This window comes from Pseudorca crassidens, chromosome 5 (genome assembly GCF_039906515.1).
Source record: "Pseudorca crassidens isolate mPseCra1 chromosome 5, mPseCra1.hap1, whole genome shotgun sequence".
NCBI classification, from domain to species: domain Eukaryota; kingdom Metazoa; phylum Chordata; class Mammalia; order Artiodactyla; family Delphinidae; genus Pseudorca; species Pseudorca crassidens.
Window position 1 is genome coordinate 71984867 of NC_090300.1, and position 17470 is coordinate 72002336.

General features: G+C 41.7%; 1 protein-coding gene across 1 annotated transcript in view; it reads right to left on the reverse strand.

The window, feature by feature from the left end:
• P3H2 (prolyl 3-hydroxylase 2) overlaps positions 1-17144 on the reverse strand; it is a 159643-nt gene extending 142499 nt beyond the window's left edge. Inside the window, exon 1 of the mRNA XM_067738405.1 lies at positions 16492-17144. Within this exon, the coding sequence (XP_067594506.1) occupies positions 16492-16965 (474 nt within the window). The 5' untranslated portion in view covers positions 16966-17144. The remainder of the gene's footprint in view (positions 1-16491) is intronic.
• Between the last annotated feature and the right edge of the window lie 326 nt (positions 17145-17470).

The window sequence follows — 17470 nt, forward strand, 5'->3', positions numbered from 1 at the left end:
AACTTGAACATTTTTAAAATTCCTTCCTGGGTCCTTATAGTAAACTTGTTGCATAAATAGAGTAAATATTTGTAGCATATCCCCCATTTCAGAGAAAGGGAAATCGTTTCAAAGAAATTAAAGACTTTTTCAGGGATCTGTGGAATCAGTCTATTGTTTTGTAATCAGACTGTATACCATTTAGGATTTAAACAACACTAGGGTAGAGTTAATCTCATGCTACAAAACTAAAAATTAAGAAGGTGAGGTTTGAAAATTAGAATTGTCACAATTCTTCTTAAGTTATATAAGCAAGATGTAAGACAGAATAATAGATGATAGGCAGCCCATTAGAAAAATAATACTGATAATAATATAACATCAGCAACAATTATTATTTACTGAGTGCTTATACTATGAGCCAGGTGCTGTTCTAGGTGCCTGACAGGTATTTGCTCATGAAATCCTCACAACACCCCTATGGACTTAACCCTGTTTTAAAGACAGAGGCTTTAAGTAACTTGTGGAAGGTCATAAAACACCATCTCATTTACTTTCTAGAACAATATTTCTTAAAATATATCCATCGTCCATGGCTTATTACAAGGACCGCCAACAGTTTCAGACTTAAAAGTGATTTCGTTAAGGTATACTGCACTAATTGAAAATGTAGGTTCAATTAAACTACATTTAATTGAAAATGTAGATTTCAATTTTCATAGAAATCCCATGATGGTCTTAATAATCATGACATTTTTAAGGCCATACAAGTTCTTTGCTGCACTACTCTGGGTGTTTTCTGTCAGCTACCATTCAGTTATCAAGGTGCATTTAATCTTTCTTACTTTATAACATTTACAGGTTGTTTATTATTATTAAATTTTCAATTGTATTATCATTGCTATGTTTTGATATAGTACCATTTTACAAAAATAAAAAAATGAAAAAGATACATGGTTCCTTAGTGATTCACCAAAGGCTGATAGTAGAGATAAAAACAGTAACAAACACCAGAACTAAAAATAATATAACTGATTAAAAAAAGACATTTTGCAAAGTTACACTCCTTATAGCAAAAATAATTACACTGAATACTACTGCCTAGAAGCTTATAAAAAAGAGTCTAAAATTAATAACATATTATGACTAGAAAGAAAGAAGAATGAGCTTCTGGAAAAATTCCATCTTTAAATGACTGCCAAATGTCACATAATACAATACACACAATGAGGAAGGACAATTACTATCATATGTTTTGATATAACTATATTTTACTGTATAGTTGGATAATCCACTAGAGAAGAATCACATCTGGTCAACTGGTACATATGTAAGGGAAAAGTCAGGAATAACTTGTTCATTTATCACTAAAAGCCCATGCATCATGAAAAAGACTTCAATGTTCCAGTTCAACTCATAATATTATGTGAATCAGAACATGCGTGTGTTGGAACAAGATATGTTGAAATCCAAATGGATGATAGAGCACTGATTTTTTTATGCAGCAAACAAAAAGTACATTTCAAATAAGAGGTCTTGCCTGAATGTCGATACTTAAAAACTGCTTTATTTGGGCTTCCCTGGTGGCGCAGTGGTTGAGAGTCCACCTGCTGATGCAAGGGATGCGGGTTCGTGCCCCGGTCCGGGAAGATCCCACATGCCACGGAGCGGCTGGGCCCGTGAGCCATGGCCGCTAAGCCTGTGCGTCCGGAGCCTGTGCTCTGCAACGGAAGAGGCCACAACTGTGAGAGGCCCGCATACCGCAAAAAAACCTGCTTTATTCATAGAGAACAGTTGGTATTGACATTTTATATCCTGATCTTGACATTGTCATTGTCCTTGTCCTTGTCATTACAGGAAATAACGAAAATGTTGAATAAAATTGAATCTTAACTATTAGCTTACAAATTTTCAGAAGGGAGTCTGCAGAACTGTGTAGTAAATACAACACTTTTTCTAACACTGAATTTAGAAAAGAGAGATACAGTTTTTGAATTGAGTGATGAGATCAAAATATTTCTTCAGGACACTGACACTGCTGAAAAAGACTATTTCTATGATTGCAAAAAGCTTGCCTATTTGGCTTTCCTCTTCAATATATTCAGTATTTTATATTGCCTAAGCTTAGTGTCTAAATATCAAAATTTTTAATGTTTGAGCATAAGATACGAGTATTTACTGAGGCCATATTGAAGTGCAAACAGTTTAATTGCTGAGAGTTTCACAGTTTACTAACATTTAATGACCTTGTTTTATTGAGGAAATATTCTGCCAAACATTAAAACATATTAAAGTTAATAGAGACTTTCAAGATTATACATTCCAATCACCTCATTTTATAAGTGAAGGAACTGAAGCCCAGAAAGGAGAAATTCATCATCTTATCACCATAGAGAGTTAGTGCCAGAGTTATAGTTAGAGCCACAGTCTCCAAACTCATTACTCTAGCACTGTTTCTAGTGCATCCACCCAGCTTCACATTAATAATCGTAAATTGACCTACGAACTTGGCACCCTCACGAAAGAGTCCTCTTTAAAAATGATGACCAAGTGCACAGAGTGGCATTTTTAAATGCCTAACTATATGGAGTATATTAAAGGGATAAATTCATGCCTTAGGAGAATTGACAGTTCAATTTCAACAAACAAGTACCAAGTTCCTACCAAGTGTAAAAAATCAGTGATGTTAGCCATGTGTGCATGTTGAGGTCAAAGACTTGCACATAATAATCTGGAACATAGGAAGTATTGATTATGGGACTGTCATATGGATTTTGGGACAGTGAGAAAGAGAAAAGAGAATTGTTACTTAGCGTTTTTCTTATTCTAAACCCTAAATTAAATTGGTTTCCCATATGTAACATGGTAGGTAAATCTTTATTAAATATCCTATTGGGAAAATGAACCAGAATGATCACATACTTACTTATTTATGAAGAGTTAAATCACAGTATTCCAGAGGGGTCTCCTCTATGGACCTATAAATAAGTGAAAGGGCAGGCGGGTGGCAACTCAGCTATAAAGGGCTGGGACTTTTTACATCTCTAAGGAAAGACTTAACAACCTTATATGAACCATAGCACAGTCCAGTTGATCTACTTAGGTTTGATTTAGTGGTGGTGAGATTTTTTTTGTTTAACTCACTAGATCACTGGCTTATTATAAAAGGATATAACTCAGGAACAACCAAATGGGTGAGAGACAGAGGGCAAGGTATGGGGACGGGGCTGGGAACTTCCAAGCCCTCTTCAAATGCCCTACTCTCCCAGCACCTCCACATGCTCACCAATCCAGAAGCCCTCCAAATCCCATTCATTTGAGGTTTTATGGAGGCTTCATTATGCAAGCATGATTGATTAGCTCATTGACCACTGGCGACTGATTCAACCTCTAGCCCCTCTCCCCTCCCTGGAAATCAGAGGGTGGGACTGAAAGTTCCAACCCCCCAATCAGCGCTGGTTTCCCCAGCAACCAGCCCCCTCCTTAGGTGCTTTCCAAAGGTCACCTCATTAACATAAACCCAGCTGTGGTGGAAGTGGTGATGAGATTTGACTAGAGATTTTTCTTAGAGATCAGAAAGGCTTCTCTGTAGCTTTTTGCAGTAAAGCATTGGTAACAAAGATTACCTCGAGTTTTTTTAAATAAAGTCCACTCAAATTGTATTCATCATCATCATCACTATAATTTAAAGATCACTTAAAGAATCTGCATGAAGACTTCTGATTCTGAACAAGATGGAGTAAATTCATTTCTCCCTAGACCTTCTCTTGAGCACACCTAAAAACTCCGGACAGACACAGGAAGATTCTGAACGGTGGCATGAAGAGGCAGACGGGCTAAGGACCTGCCCCTTGAACACAGAGGTGAATTTCCTGGGTTTTCTTCTTGTCTCCCTTATATCCCTGATTGGACTCTGCCTGCAACCTGGACATACCAATGGGAGCAGACACAAAAAAGGCCCCCCCAAAGCATGCTCCCTTTAGTTAAAGAACCGAAATAGTGAGGCATAGCAAAATAGAAACATCTGTGATCATACTTGCCCAACTCCAGCCAAACACCAGGGGGAAAAAATCTTGCTGCCCCCTGCCCTTGGTCAGCTCCTAGGGCAGGGAGCCTGGACTTCTACTCCCCTCCTCCCCAAGGGTAGCAGGCACTCCTCCCCCTCCCAATTAGTGAGTAAGAAAATAATTTCAGAGGAGAGGGAGCCAGATAAAGGGATTTTTTAAACATTCTTTAGGAACATTTAATATCCTTTAAATGTTCTTAAATATGATGACCTGGGCAGACCCCCTAGCAACTCATATGTGAAACTGACCAGAATGGACATTAGCAAAAGGTGTGATAACTGAACTACAGTGTGGAATACGGCAAGGTTTTCAGTTTAGCCTCTGGATAGCACGCAAACGAAGCAAATTAGCAGCGCCAAGGCTCTGTGAATGAAATTGGGTTTTCTGAGTATACCATAATACACTCGCTAAGAGAGGTGCACCCACTTTCAATTCCTAAGCGTGTTTGTTCTGATCAGTCGTTACCCATTTAACCTAAAACTCTCACTGGTACTATGCAATTAAATCCTTTTCAGATGTTATCTCAGAGATACTTGAGCCAGAAATCAAAGGACTGGTGCAGATCATACATATGGATATTGTTACTGCTAAATATTCCGTGTGTGTGTGTGTGTGTGTGTGTGTGTGTGTGTGTGTGTGTGTGTGTGTGTTTCCGTGTGTGTTTTAAGGCCTTGGCACTGTTTTTTTTTTTTTTCTTTTTTGCCTTATGTAAGTTATTTATAGGGAGTGTGCTGGTGACCATGGTCTAAGATTACATTAGCCAGAATTAAGAAGCAGGATAGAGAAAAAGTCTTTAATGGAAAAGTCTTTAATGATACACCATCTGTGGGTATAAGACATTTTCATTTCATAAGATCATGGAGTCTTATTAACTCTGGATTGGAGAACATGTTAAATCTTATCTATCTCAACATTGCTTTAATGTTTAAACCTTAAATGCAACTTCCCTGTTTAGGCATTTGCCTGACTTATGTTTGAACACCTTCTTTCTGGGCTGTGTATTATATCTGACAGCTGTCAGTGTAAGGAAAGTCTTCCATATCTGAGCCAAGGTCCTGTTTTCTGTAACTTCTGTTACTTGGGCCTACGTGTTCAATTCCTAGGTGCCATAAAGATCAAGAACAATTGTCTCAGATAACGATCTTTTTAAAACCTCTTTTTTTATTTAGTCTACTCATCCTATTTCAACTGTTTCTCATAAAACATAGTTTTGAGTCTTTTATCTATATGTTTTTGTCCTTCCTGAATGTGCCCTAGTTTATCTTGTACCTCTTAAAGTACCACCAAATTAAACATTAGTGTGTCCTTCTTCAACCTTTACTTTAAAATGACTGATTGTCCAAAGGCGAGGACTAGAGCATCAGACACACTGAAAGCACCTCCTTTCTTTTGACCTTTTAAACTTCCTTTATCTCCATTATACTGCTTTGTATTCCATTACCTTATCTCATCATTTTTCTTTTCCATAGGTAGATGATTGACTCACAGTGTACCAGTCCACTAAAGTATTTTAGAATTTCAGGCAGAGGTAGCAGAGTTCTTATAAACCATCTGGTCCAACTGTGCCCTTGTCCAAATGGTGACCTCACGGCATTAGTGCCACCATTGGAGACAGGGCCTAAATTGCTTGATTCCTGGACTCATAACTCACTATATTTTTGTTTGAGCTACTCTTCCACTTGCCTGACTGTTATACAAGAAGCAGTCTTATTTTTGGTATCTGTGATGAGATGTTTGTTGATTCCCACACCTAGGCCATCTCCCAGGAGTACCTGAGATCAGGGTAGTGAAGAGGTTTAAAGGGGTTTAAAATTCCCAAGATGTGTTGGTCTGTGGGAAGAGATTTTATCTGTTAATAGGAAACAGTGAAGGTTTGGAATGTGTTTGAACAGAGTCTATTTTTTGAAAAATACAAAGAAGAGGCCACAATCTCAGGAAATTGTGAAATCAGAGGGTTAGAGAATGTAAAGGGGAGAGAGCAAAAGGACTTTTCTCAAAACAGCAAACAGCAATCCCAAGTTTTCATTAAGAAGATGACTTGTTTTAGTCTGATGGTGAAAGGAGACTGCTAAGCATATGCTCCAATGTCTAGAGAATCAAACTTGAAGTCAGTAGCTCCAACTGAGCAGGTAAAGTTCCTGTTTTGTGTGTCCCCAAGTTTTCTCTACCTACTGTACATGTAATTATCGTCTCAGTTTATCATGATATATTTGCCTATCTATTCTTTGCCTTTCATATTCCCTTACAAATTTTCTCTCTCCATAGCAGCTATGAGGCAAGGAATAAGTACAGTTGACCCTTGAACAACATGGGGGGATAGAAGTACCAACATCTGCATGGTTGAAAATCACATATGATTTACAGTTGGTCCTCCTTATTCACGGTTCTGAATCTGTGGATTCAACAACTGGGGATCATATAGTGCTGTAGTATTTACTACTGAAAAAATCATGGACCCCCATAGCACAAACCCATGTCATTCAAGGGTCAACTGTACTTCTGTGTCAATGCTGACCTAAGTAAGCCCACAACACTTTTTTTTAAATTAACTTCTCACAAGAAGCCAGTGAAGTGGGGTGATTATCCCCATTTTCCAGATAAGAAACTCAGGTTCATACATGTGAACTTTTCCAGTGTCCCATAACTAATAAAAGGCAGGACTCTTTTGAATATAAGCCTGTTCCATGTCAAAACCCGAAGTGTGAGAAGTAAAAAAGAACTCCAGTTTTGTCATCAGAAAAACCTGGATTCAGATTCTGACTCTATTACCGACTAGCTGTGTGATCTCAGACATACCATGTAACCACTTAATCAGTTTCCCCTATTGCAAAATGAAGAAATGGGGAACATTGGGCTACACCTAGGATTTCAAAGAAACCTGAAATGGCAAAGTGGCATTTCCCTTAACAGTTGGTAAATATTCACTGTTGTGCATGTGGAATCTGCCCCAAAGCCATTCCTTCCTTCTCTGTTTCACCAGGAAACTGAGTGGCTCTGCTACCCTGGGCTGTATCAAGGCAGAAACATCTCAGCCAAGTATGGGGCCTTTGGCATTACAGGAGTGAAGAAAGACCAACATCTGCTTCCGGATGATTGGTTTTATTACAGAGACATGGATTTCAGAGGATGCAACATCCATGTTTGTTTTTTGTTTGTTTGTTTGCTTTTTAACACCTTTATTGGAGTATAATTGCTTTACAATGGTGTGTTCGTTTCTGCTGTATAACAAAGTGAATCAGCCCTACATATACATATATCCCCATATCTCCTCCCCCATGTTTGTTTTGTGTAAACTCCCTTCACATGTGGAGTCCTGCTTGGACTTTTTGATTTATTGTTCTTGCCTTCCTTTACCTAATTTTTGCTATCATCTCTTCATCTTCCTCCATCTATTTCTGCATCTCCCTCCGCTATGGTATGAATGTTTGTGTCCCCCCAACATTCATATGTTGAAACCTAGTCCCCAAGGTATTAGAAAGCAGGCATGTGGGAGCTGATTAGGTCATGAAGGCAGAGCCCTCATGAATGGAGTTCATGCCCTTATAAAAAAGGCTCCAGAAACCTTCCTGCAGTGTGAGGTCAGAGCAAAGCAAGACTCTCACCAGACACCATATCTGCAGGCACCATGGTCTTTGCCTCCCAGCTTCCAGAACTCTGAGAATTAAATGTTTGTTGTTCATAAGCCGCCAGCGTATGGTCTTCTGTTATATCAGCCCAAAAGGACTGAGACACCCTCTGACTCTCTCTCAATCTCACAATCATTTCTTCTTTCCTCTGACCCTCTCCCATTTTCCCCACTTTCCAGCCTTCTATAAGATGGCATTTGGGGTTTGAGTCAAGCTGCTTTCTAAGAGTATATGTGATACAGAACTAACCCCAAGAAAACCAAAAGTTGCAGTGGATTACTTTTACATGACTGAGTTCGGGTACTTTCCAAGTTGAATGAAAAACACATTAATTCTGGAGTTTGGAGTTCGCAATTGAAAGGTGTTAGTTTGTATTGCTAAAGTAACCTGTCCTGTCATGTTCAGATAATAAGTAGAGAGAAGTCAGATACTCTGGCTGAATCAGCGCAGCCACGGGCAGGACCAGCTAAGGGATATAAGCCCAGTGATTTGCATCTTGCAGAAAGAGGCTCTATTTCCAGTGGAATTCCCCTCATAAAAGATATGAAGCTATAGCCAAACTTTTTCATAAATATCATGATTCATCAGTGGGTATACTGCCATCTAGCATATGGGTTGTCCAACACTTGATTTGTCCTTGTCTAATGTCAATGCCCAGTTATCTTAAACATGGCTACATGTTTAAATCAGTGGTTCTCAATGTGGGGTGATTTTGACCCCAAGAGACATTTTGCAATGTATAGAGACATGTTTGGTTGTCACAGCTTAGAAGCAAGGTGAAGTGTGTTGCTACTGCTGTTGAGTAGGTAAAGGCCAGGGATGTTGCTAACCGTCCTAAAATGCACAGGACAGCCCATCACAACAAAGAATTATCCATCCCAAATAGCAGTAAGTCAAAGTTGAGAAACTCCAGTTTAAATGCCTACTGACCCAAATACCCGCAGATTCCACTGTGTAACTGAGCCCTTGATCATCCTATTGAAACAATAATTGTCTGTGAAAAGTCTCTGTCCCTAGTGGCATTTCTAAATGCCTTGTACTACAATCAAATGCTGATTGTTGATCCTGGATTCAATCTGAAAAATATTACTAAGAAATAATTCTTACTTCAGTGGGGAAATAATTTTTTTATGGTCTTCTGGATTAATCTTTGATACTATAATTTGAGATCATTTTTGAAAACAGCCAAATCTGGCTTTAAGGTAATTCACTGTGTCTGGTGTCCTAATTATGTGTTGATTTTTTTGTGCAAGCTTATTAATCTTGACGAAGTGAAAACTAAAAATTTAGCATTCAAGCAGAAAGAATAAATCAAAATTGGCTGAATTAACTTTCCTGTGATTCAGGGTTTGTTAACAATTTCTGTTTTGTTTTAGATTTATTTATTTTATTATATCTTTTGCTTTTCTCCATTCCTTTTCCAGAGTTCCAGTATAATTACACTGTAATCTTCAGCAGTGTCTCATTACTTGCACAAAAACTCAACCCATTATTTGTAGATAATGAATTCCAGCAGGATCATTCTGATAGCCCCGAACTTCTGGAAAATCTGACTTCTTGGATCTCCCTCCTTCTGGCTCTTATACCTTCATTTCCCTTCCAAAGAAGATTCTTTGCCTCATTCATTTTCATTAGATTTATTGGGGGAATAGCGTTAATCCAGGGGCCTGTTTATGAATTTTTCCCAGAAATGGGCAGAATAGTAGTGCAAGGAATAACATTGCATAAGGTAGCTTTTATTTTCAGGGTCTATCCCATTTGGCAAATAATGTAACTGGCATGCTATGTGTGTCAAATTCATTTTGTTACGTTTGTGTTTTCAGTGTGTGTCTTACAAATAGTGGTCATCAGCAATGTCACAGAGGTGGGAATTGGGGTTCTTAGATTCTAATCCTGACTCTTCCATTAAATTGCTGGATAAATTTGGACAACTTGATTCTTTTTCAGATTTTATTTTCCCATCTTTAAAATGGGAGGATGGGGACACAAATGTTCTATGAACGTGGCAGGGAGCAGTTGCAGAAAGATGGGGAGCCGAGAGGAGAGGGAAATGAATATCTTTCCCAACATACGCTCAACTCATGCACAAATCATATGGGGAAAAGGGACATAAAAAGAATTTCATAGTAGATGCCTATGTCTGTGGAGCAAATTAAATAAGAAGCTGTATGGCCTTCATTTTATTAGAACCAAAGCCCTAACATTACCTCTACCACTACCTACTTCTCTCCTCCCTTGATTGATCCCAACAACCCTCTCCTTTGCAGATGTAATTTCACTGTGTAGATCATCAGTAAGACACGGAATGTGAAAGGAGAGAAAGAGAGAAATAAGTATAGAAAACAAAGTAAAGCAGAGAGGGGTGTGGTCAAGTGAAATCAGCTTCTTCTGACTATAGCCTGCAGCTCTCCTCAGTACTAAACCCCCAAAATCACACACACGGCACTGAAACATACCGTGCAGAAGGCTGACTACAAATCATTTTTTTTTAAAGATGTGTTTGGGCCATTTGGCAACTGAGGGCCAGCTCTCATGGAAATTACATAGCTAGGAAGTCAGACAGCAGGAAAGGAGGGATGCATAAAAGGACAGAAAAAGAATTATAGGAGAAAAGCTGAATGGAAAAAAAGACAGGAGAAATTATTTTTCCTAATGAGAAATGCAAAATTTTCCACCAGACAAGTGACTCTTGGCTAAGTGGCCAACATATCACGTGAATGAAAATGCAGGGTGGGTGGGGTAGTGCAGGAAACAGGGCCTTGTATCTGCACTGTCGCTGGAGGTACCAGGTCCACCGCAGGTCTCAGTGGCATCACTGATTCACCAGACTGCCCCTCAGGAGGTAGCAATACCCACTGCACAGAGTCCGGAAAAAACACTGGACTATAAATTAAAATACTTACATTCCAAACCAGTTCCGCTTGCTCACCCTCCTTGATTTGTCATGGAACCTCTGAGGCCAGTGTCATCAGCTGTTAAGTGACAGGGATAGACTTCTTCATGATTTCTGAGGTTCCTTCAAGCTGTAGCATTTTTACCGTTTTAATAATTATCACTCCTCACCCTTGCAAGACTGCATTTCTTAAGGAAAATACTTATCCCTCCCTCTCTCACTCCTGCTTCACTGCCCCAAACCAATTATTTAACTTGGAGAGAGAGGGTTGAACAAGATGCTCTCTTGGAGTTCCTTCCAGCTCTCTAAGATCTGGGATTCTAAGACACCCAAGTTTTCTCAATTCCTTAGTAATACAAAAGAACCATTATTACACCAAATCCAATCAGTTTTCATTTTAGGTGAACTCATGCACTTTTCAGAATTTTCAAACTCCATCCACGAAGCAAACTGACATTTTATCAAACATTCCCAAAAGAATACCACACACCTATCCCTTTGGAGTTTATCACTGAGCAAATGATATTCGTGACAGAATACATTTGGTTCTCAGAGATGGGATCTGTGGAGACAAGCAGTTTATTACTTTCTTTTATTAAAACTTGTAAAGGAATACCTGTTTCGCCAGACTGAGATAGGAGAAAACCTGTAAGCAAGTGCTTCCCTCATCTAATTGAATTTTAAGCTGCTGTAGCACTGACTGTTTGTAATCACAATGCATGACTGATAAAGAGCTGACTGGGCTTTCAAATGGTCAGCCTCCTGGAAGGAAACAATAGAAATTCTATCTCCTTAGCACACAGGAACTAAATGCTGGCTACACAAAGAAGCTCCCAGGTTTCCTTCCTAAGGCATGGGACAGAAAGATGATGACTAGTGGATTTTGATGATTCAAGCTCAAAAAAAAAAAAAAGAAAGAAAACTTCCAAATGTAAGAAGAAAAAAAAAGTCTCATCCCTTGAGGAAATAACCACTAGGAAACTTCAAAACAACTATTTCATGAAGACATAAAATCCACTTCCTATTTGAAATAATTTGGGGACAAAATGTACATAGTCTACATATAGGTAAAAAGAGATTTAAATATTGGATTTGGGAAAAGTTTTTATTCTGAACTAATAGAATATGTATCATGTCATGTGGCCTACGTTTCAAACTTTTTTAAAGGCCTTCATCTAGAAAGAGAAAGAAGTTGATAAAGCAGAATAAGGGCGAGGAAAATCCTTGAACTTACTTTTTCTCTTTTCTAGAAACCACTAATAAAATAAATTATGGTCAAGAAAAAGGAAGTTTGGGGAGCTGACTCTAGGAGGAAGATAGAATCGCCTAACTTAATTGCATTTCCTCCCCCCCCACCACCAATCTTAAGAAGAAAAACAAAGGTCACAGAGCACAAAGCACCAACTTAGAAACAAAACATGGAGGCGCAAGCTTGTTTTAAGTAAAAAACATAAATAAGCAGCACTGGTTGTCTTTTTTTTTTTAATTTTTTTTCTTTAACTAAATGGTTGGGAACACTGAAAGAAAAACAGATACTGTCAAAGTATTCCTGATTATAAAGTACACAGATTAAAAAAAAAGAAAAGAATCTCACTTACGTTTGTTTAAATTCCACAACTGTACATAAAACAGGCACAGCGTGTCAAGAATTTTCCGAAGCATAGTTTTAGGAAATAAGGATTAAATTAGAAAAAAAAATGGAGGGGGATGGAAAGGAGGTTTGCAACATTAGCCGGAACTTGCAAGTAGAAGAGAGTGAAAAGTCAAGCAATCTACAGTCCTTCTATAACTTTCTCCCCCAACTGACCAGTCAGGAAACCAAATAACTAATCTGAGAAAACCTCCTGCCGCCACACAGAAATCTTTTTCAACAATATTTCATACACGAACAACCAAACTATCATTCATTCAACAAACATACACTGAGCATTTACTGCTACTGCCCCCCGTTTTAGGTATTTGAGGGGAATATAAATGCTGAGACCCAACTCAGACCTACTGAACCTAAATCTCCAATTTGAAATCACATTTTTAATGCCCAGGGGATTCATACTAATCATCCATCTGCTGATCTTCCAGATCTGGAAACTCCTACTTTAGGAGGTGCAAAAATGCCTGTGACCATTCTTGATCTCAAGGAGCTCACATTAAGTGATGAACAAATATATGAATTTCTCCAAAACAAGGTTAAAAGTGAAACATGATATGAGAGGAACATATTCTTTACTGTGGACATTCAGAGGAGCGAGAAATGATGGATTGTTGGGAGTTGCAGAGAGAGTGAAAGAGGATCTCACAGAAATAGGTATATTTGTGCTAGTACACTTACCATTTGAACACATAGAGGAGAAGGTGGGAAAACCTACTGTTATAACTAATAATAATAAGAGATACATCTCCAGTGTTTCTGGAAACAGAAATGGGCCCTGTCCCCGGTGCTTTATATAAATCCTCTCTTAAACCTAAACCAATCAGGTAGGTCCCGTTATCTCCCCATTTTGCAGATGGGGAAACTAAAGCTTACAAAGTTTATGTGATTTGCTCGCAGTCACAGAGCTAGAGATTGAAGAGCTAAAGTTCAATCCCAGATCGACCCCATGCCAGAGCCTACATGTCTCCCAAAGAAGAATAAATAAACCCAGATGTGCAGAAGTGTCAGACACATAAGATTAAGCATCCATTGTTCCCTCTAGCTGAAGGATGGCAGAGTGGGAGGAGACTGGGTCTGTAAAGTTAAGGGGCAGCCAGGCTGAGGGGTGCTGTATTCAACACTGTGGGCTCTATACAGAAGCAAGGGGAAACCAGCGAAGGTTTCCGAGGAGAGACCGCTCTGATAAAAGCTTTATCTTAGGTTTTAGGCTGTGAATCATGAGTTATATCTTACAATCTGAAATAATAAAATTTGAAAGTTTGAAGAGTCTCACCCTGCCTTTAAACAAAAAAGTGTGGATAGGATCTAAGTGGAACTACCACCTCGTAGCTGTCCAGAGGATTTCCCAGCATGCCAGGGCTTAAGGAAGATTCTACAGAATAGCCCTTAAGATAAATGCAGTGAGTGTCTGTTACCCCACAGGACAAGGACTGACTCATTCCTGGAGCTGTCCAAATCTGGCAAAAGGACAGCCCTGGGGACACAGCATTCCCTGGGACCTGAGGTGACTCCACGGGACAGTGGATGTGCACAGGCACGACCAATTACTGGCAGAGCCCAGACCCCGGACTCCCAGTCCTGTGCTCAATTCATCAAATCAAATCATATGTGACACTGGGTGAGCCCCTTCCCTTGTCTGGATTTCCCTTTCCTCATCTGTGAAATGAGAAATTGATCTCAGCGGGCCTTAGATTTCACAATTCTCAATCTTTCCCTTCCAACACTCTAGCATAAAGAATCCGCTTCCATCAGTAGCTCACTAACTGGGATTTGGGGGAGGAAGAGCATCGCCCAAGAGCTTCTACAGTTTGCAAACCCCTAGCTGAGAATAAATGTGTTTCCTTATCTCTAGGAAGTCTGCTATTTCTGACCATATTACAGGATTCACAATTCTCAAATCTTGGCTACAAAGTCCTCACTGAATTCAATCTGGCCCAGGATTATTCTTTTCAAATACAGACTGGATCACTGATGTCCAAAGTAAGTAAGCAACACAAGGTACCATGATCATATGCAGGTATATGCAGGGAACCCCTCTATCTTCAGGGAATGGACACTTTAGGATTCAAACCTGTCAGAGCCCAAAGATACTGTTATTTTGCGAGTTTTGTTTTGCTCTCAGAAGATTGTGTGTGTGTGTGTGTGTGTGTGTGTGTGTGTGTGTGTGTGTATTTATGAGTGAAATTCCCAAGAAGCCAAGCAAAGGCTAAAATTGTGGCATTCTTGCGGGGAGGGAACACCTTATTCGATGTTCATAAAGATGCTCCTGTAAACTCCAACCCATCAAAAATGAATTTCCAAAGGGGTAAGAAGATTTCCTCCTTAAGAGATGATCAATTATGTAGAAATTGTACCTATCGGAGCGGAGGTGAACAGGAAGCAGATGCAAGATTTGTTCTGCTCTCAGAAACATTGCCAGTAAAACAGAAATTGGCACATGAACTCACATAATTTTGAAAGGACTTCTTAAACTTCATTGGTTCATCAGACCACAGACAGTAGTTCACCCACAGAGCTACCTGTGAGTGACTCTCTCCTATAATCAATTCACTGAAAAAAACTGAGGCATGTTAAACCTATGGCTTCATCTTCTTTGACCTCCAACCAGGAGATGGGAGCAGGAGAATGATCAATGTTAACATTAGCAGTGAAGCAAGTGTAATGACAGAACCAAAGACACTCACATTTTGAGAGTTACCTCGTGGTTATTTATTTTTATAGGAGTGAAAATAAATATGCATTCCTTTTCCAGACCTGAGAAAGGAAAATGTGCCCGAGATGTGTGACAGAACAATCAACAGGACTACCAACCTCACATCTGAGACTCCTGGGAAGACAGTATTACAGGGGGACCAAACCCGACCACCCACATTCTGCTCTGGGAACTAGCTTAGTATATATATCTTCAGCTATCGGGTACTCACAAGCCCCTCTCTGCCTGCTACTGACTGATTTCTCTAAAGACCACCAAAAACTGTGCCACTCATTTAAAAGAAAGCAGATTTATACTTAATACATGCCTCAGCAAATGCTTCAGGAGGCACAAGCAAATAGAAGACAAATCCTGGAAAGGATTCAGGCTTTCTCCTTATTTCTTGCCCAAGATACTAAATCTAGCAACTTAGCCAGAGCACTGGGAGTTAAAGAGTTAGTTACAGTTGTGATTTCCTGAACTCTACCCAAAACTGCAAATCTGCAGAGAGCCCTACCAACTGTGAGCTCAGAGACCTTGTGGGATGAGCTGCAAAAGACATTAGAATATCAGCACCTGGTGTGTATTTTCACCACTCCAGAAATGCAGTCTGGTCCATTGGCTGGCATGACCAACCAACCAACCCCCAAAGCTGCCACTTCTCCAACAGCTGGAGAACAGACATTGATATACTGACATAGAAAGGCAGAAGGGGGAGAAAGTGTAAGTTCAGAGCAAATGGATGAGTGAGAGTGGGAGATTAAGGAACACGGGCTAAATTCTCTCTGCCATCATCTAAGTGAAGCATTCACTTAGATCTTTAAAACTGTGAATGTAGGGAAGATGTCAATATACACTGTCTGCCTCCTGGCACTAACTTCAGGCAAGTTGAATACACAAAAGTAAAACCAGAAAGAGGGAGCATCTGGTGGTGAATAACTCAGTCCGATGCTCACCTCCAGAAACTGGAAGCCTTCTATCAAAGGAGAAAGAGTCAGCACTTTGGGTACTTTTAGTGAGACTGCCTCACACAGATTCACCTCTTCCATGCATACCTCCTCTTTAACCTTTGATCTTCCCTTTTTGTGCTAAGTGCAGGGGAAAAGACAGAGGGATGGGTTTTGGAGCAAGTCTACTTTTAACTCTGCTGTTTTGAGACCGCTCTCTTTTAAACTTCAAAGAAAAGGTGCAGACTAGCTTGTAGGAGGGATGAGGGAGCGGAGATGGAAGAGAAACTGGGTGAAGACCAGGGAATGAAGCGAGAGGAGACCTTATACTAGACCCGGCTCTACCAACGTTCAGACATTAGTGCTGAATGGGTACTTTAAACGTCTTATCAGTACAGTCCTCTTTTTGAGAGAGAAGTGGATGCCGAAAGAGCTAATGGCTTGCCCAAATTCATCGAGTGTTGGTTACAGAGCTCGGGCCACCAGCTATGTAGATCCACACATGAGACAGAACCGTTAAAGGAGACCCAGTCAGACTCGCTAAGGAGCAGCGCGCCGGCCAAGAGACGGGAGCCGCGGGGAGGGCTGGAGCGCATCCCAGGGCAGCGAGGGGCGTGAGGTGTGCGCTCTGGGTACCTTGATGTAGGCCCGCTGCAGGTAGTTGTAGGGCACTCGGCGCTGGAAGTCGCTGCGCACATCCTCGCTGGCGCGGTGGCGGGACGCGGGGCCCCCGAGGCGCTGGCTCTGGCAACTGCGGTAGCAGCGCGCCCGCTCAAGCAGGGCGCGGAAGAAGGGCAGCTCGGCCCCTGGGCCAGCGCCGGGGGGCACGAGCGGGCAGCGCGCGGCGCAGTGGCGGGCGCAGCGGGCGCGGATCTCCCGCAGGCGCCGGTGGCTGCGCAGAGCCGCTTCTAGGTCGCGCACGGCCACCTCGTAGTCCCCGCTGTAGTAGGCGGCCACGCCGCTGGCGTAGAGCAGGTCGAAGGGCTGCAGAGGCCCGGGCTCGGGCTCGCGCTCCGAGCACCGGCCGTCCGGGGGGCCGCCCCACAGCGGCGGCGGCAGCAGTAGCCAGGGCAGCAGCATAGGCAGCTGCGCCCAGATACGCTCCCGCATCCTCCGCCGCGGACGGGCGCCGGCCGGCCACGCTCGCAGTCGGCTCTGGGCACTTGGCGTCCAGGCCCCGTCTCTCGGCTCCGCGGGCGAGATCGCCGGCCCCGCCGCCTGCCGGTTGACCCGAGAGCCTCAGGTGACCGGCGGCGCTCGGCGGACTGAGAGGCGGAGGCCGGCTCGGACGGCCGCTCTTAAAGGGACGCCCACAGCTCACACGCTCCTCCTGCTGCCCGAACCTCTGCTCGCCGCTCGCCGCCGGCGCTCAGCGCGCGCCCTGCAGGCTCCCGGCTGCAGCCGCCAGGAGGCCAGGGCCCTCACACCCCAGTGCCAGCCAGAGAGCCAGCCCCGCTGGCGGCCAGCCCGGGGGCGCCAGAGCCTGACGCGTGGGGTCCATTCGAGGTTGCAGAATGGACATGATTACTCCCTTTTTAGAGAGGAAGAAAAGCCGGCTTAGCGAGGATAGGGCTTTCATCATTTTCTGAAATTTGTCCGTGACCTCGCAGTTTGC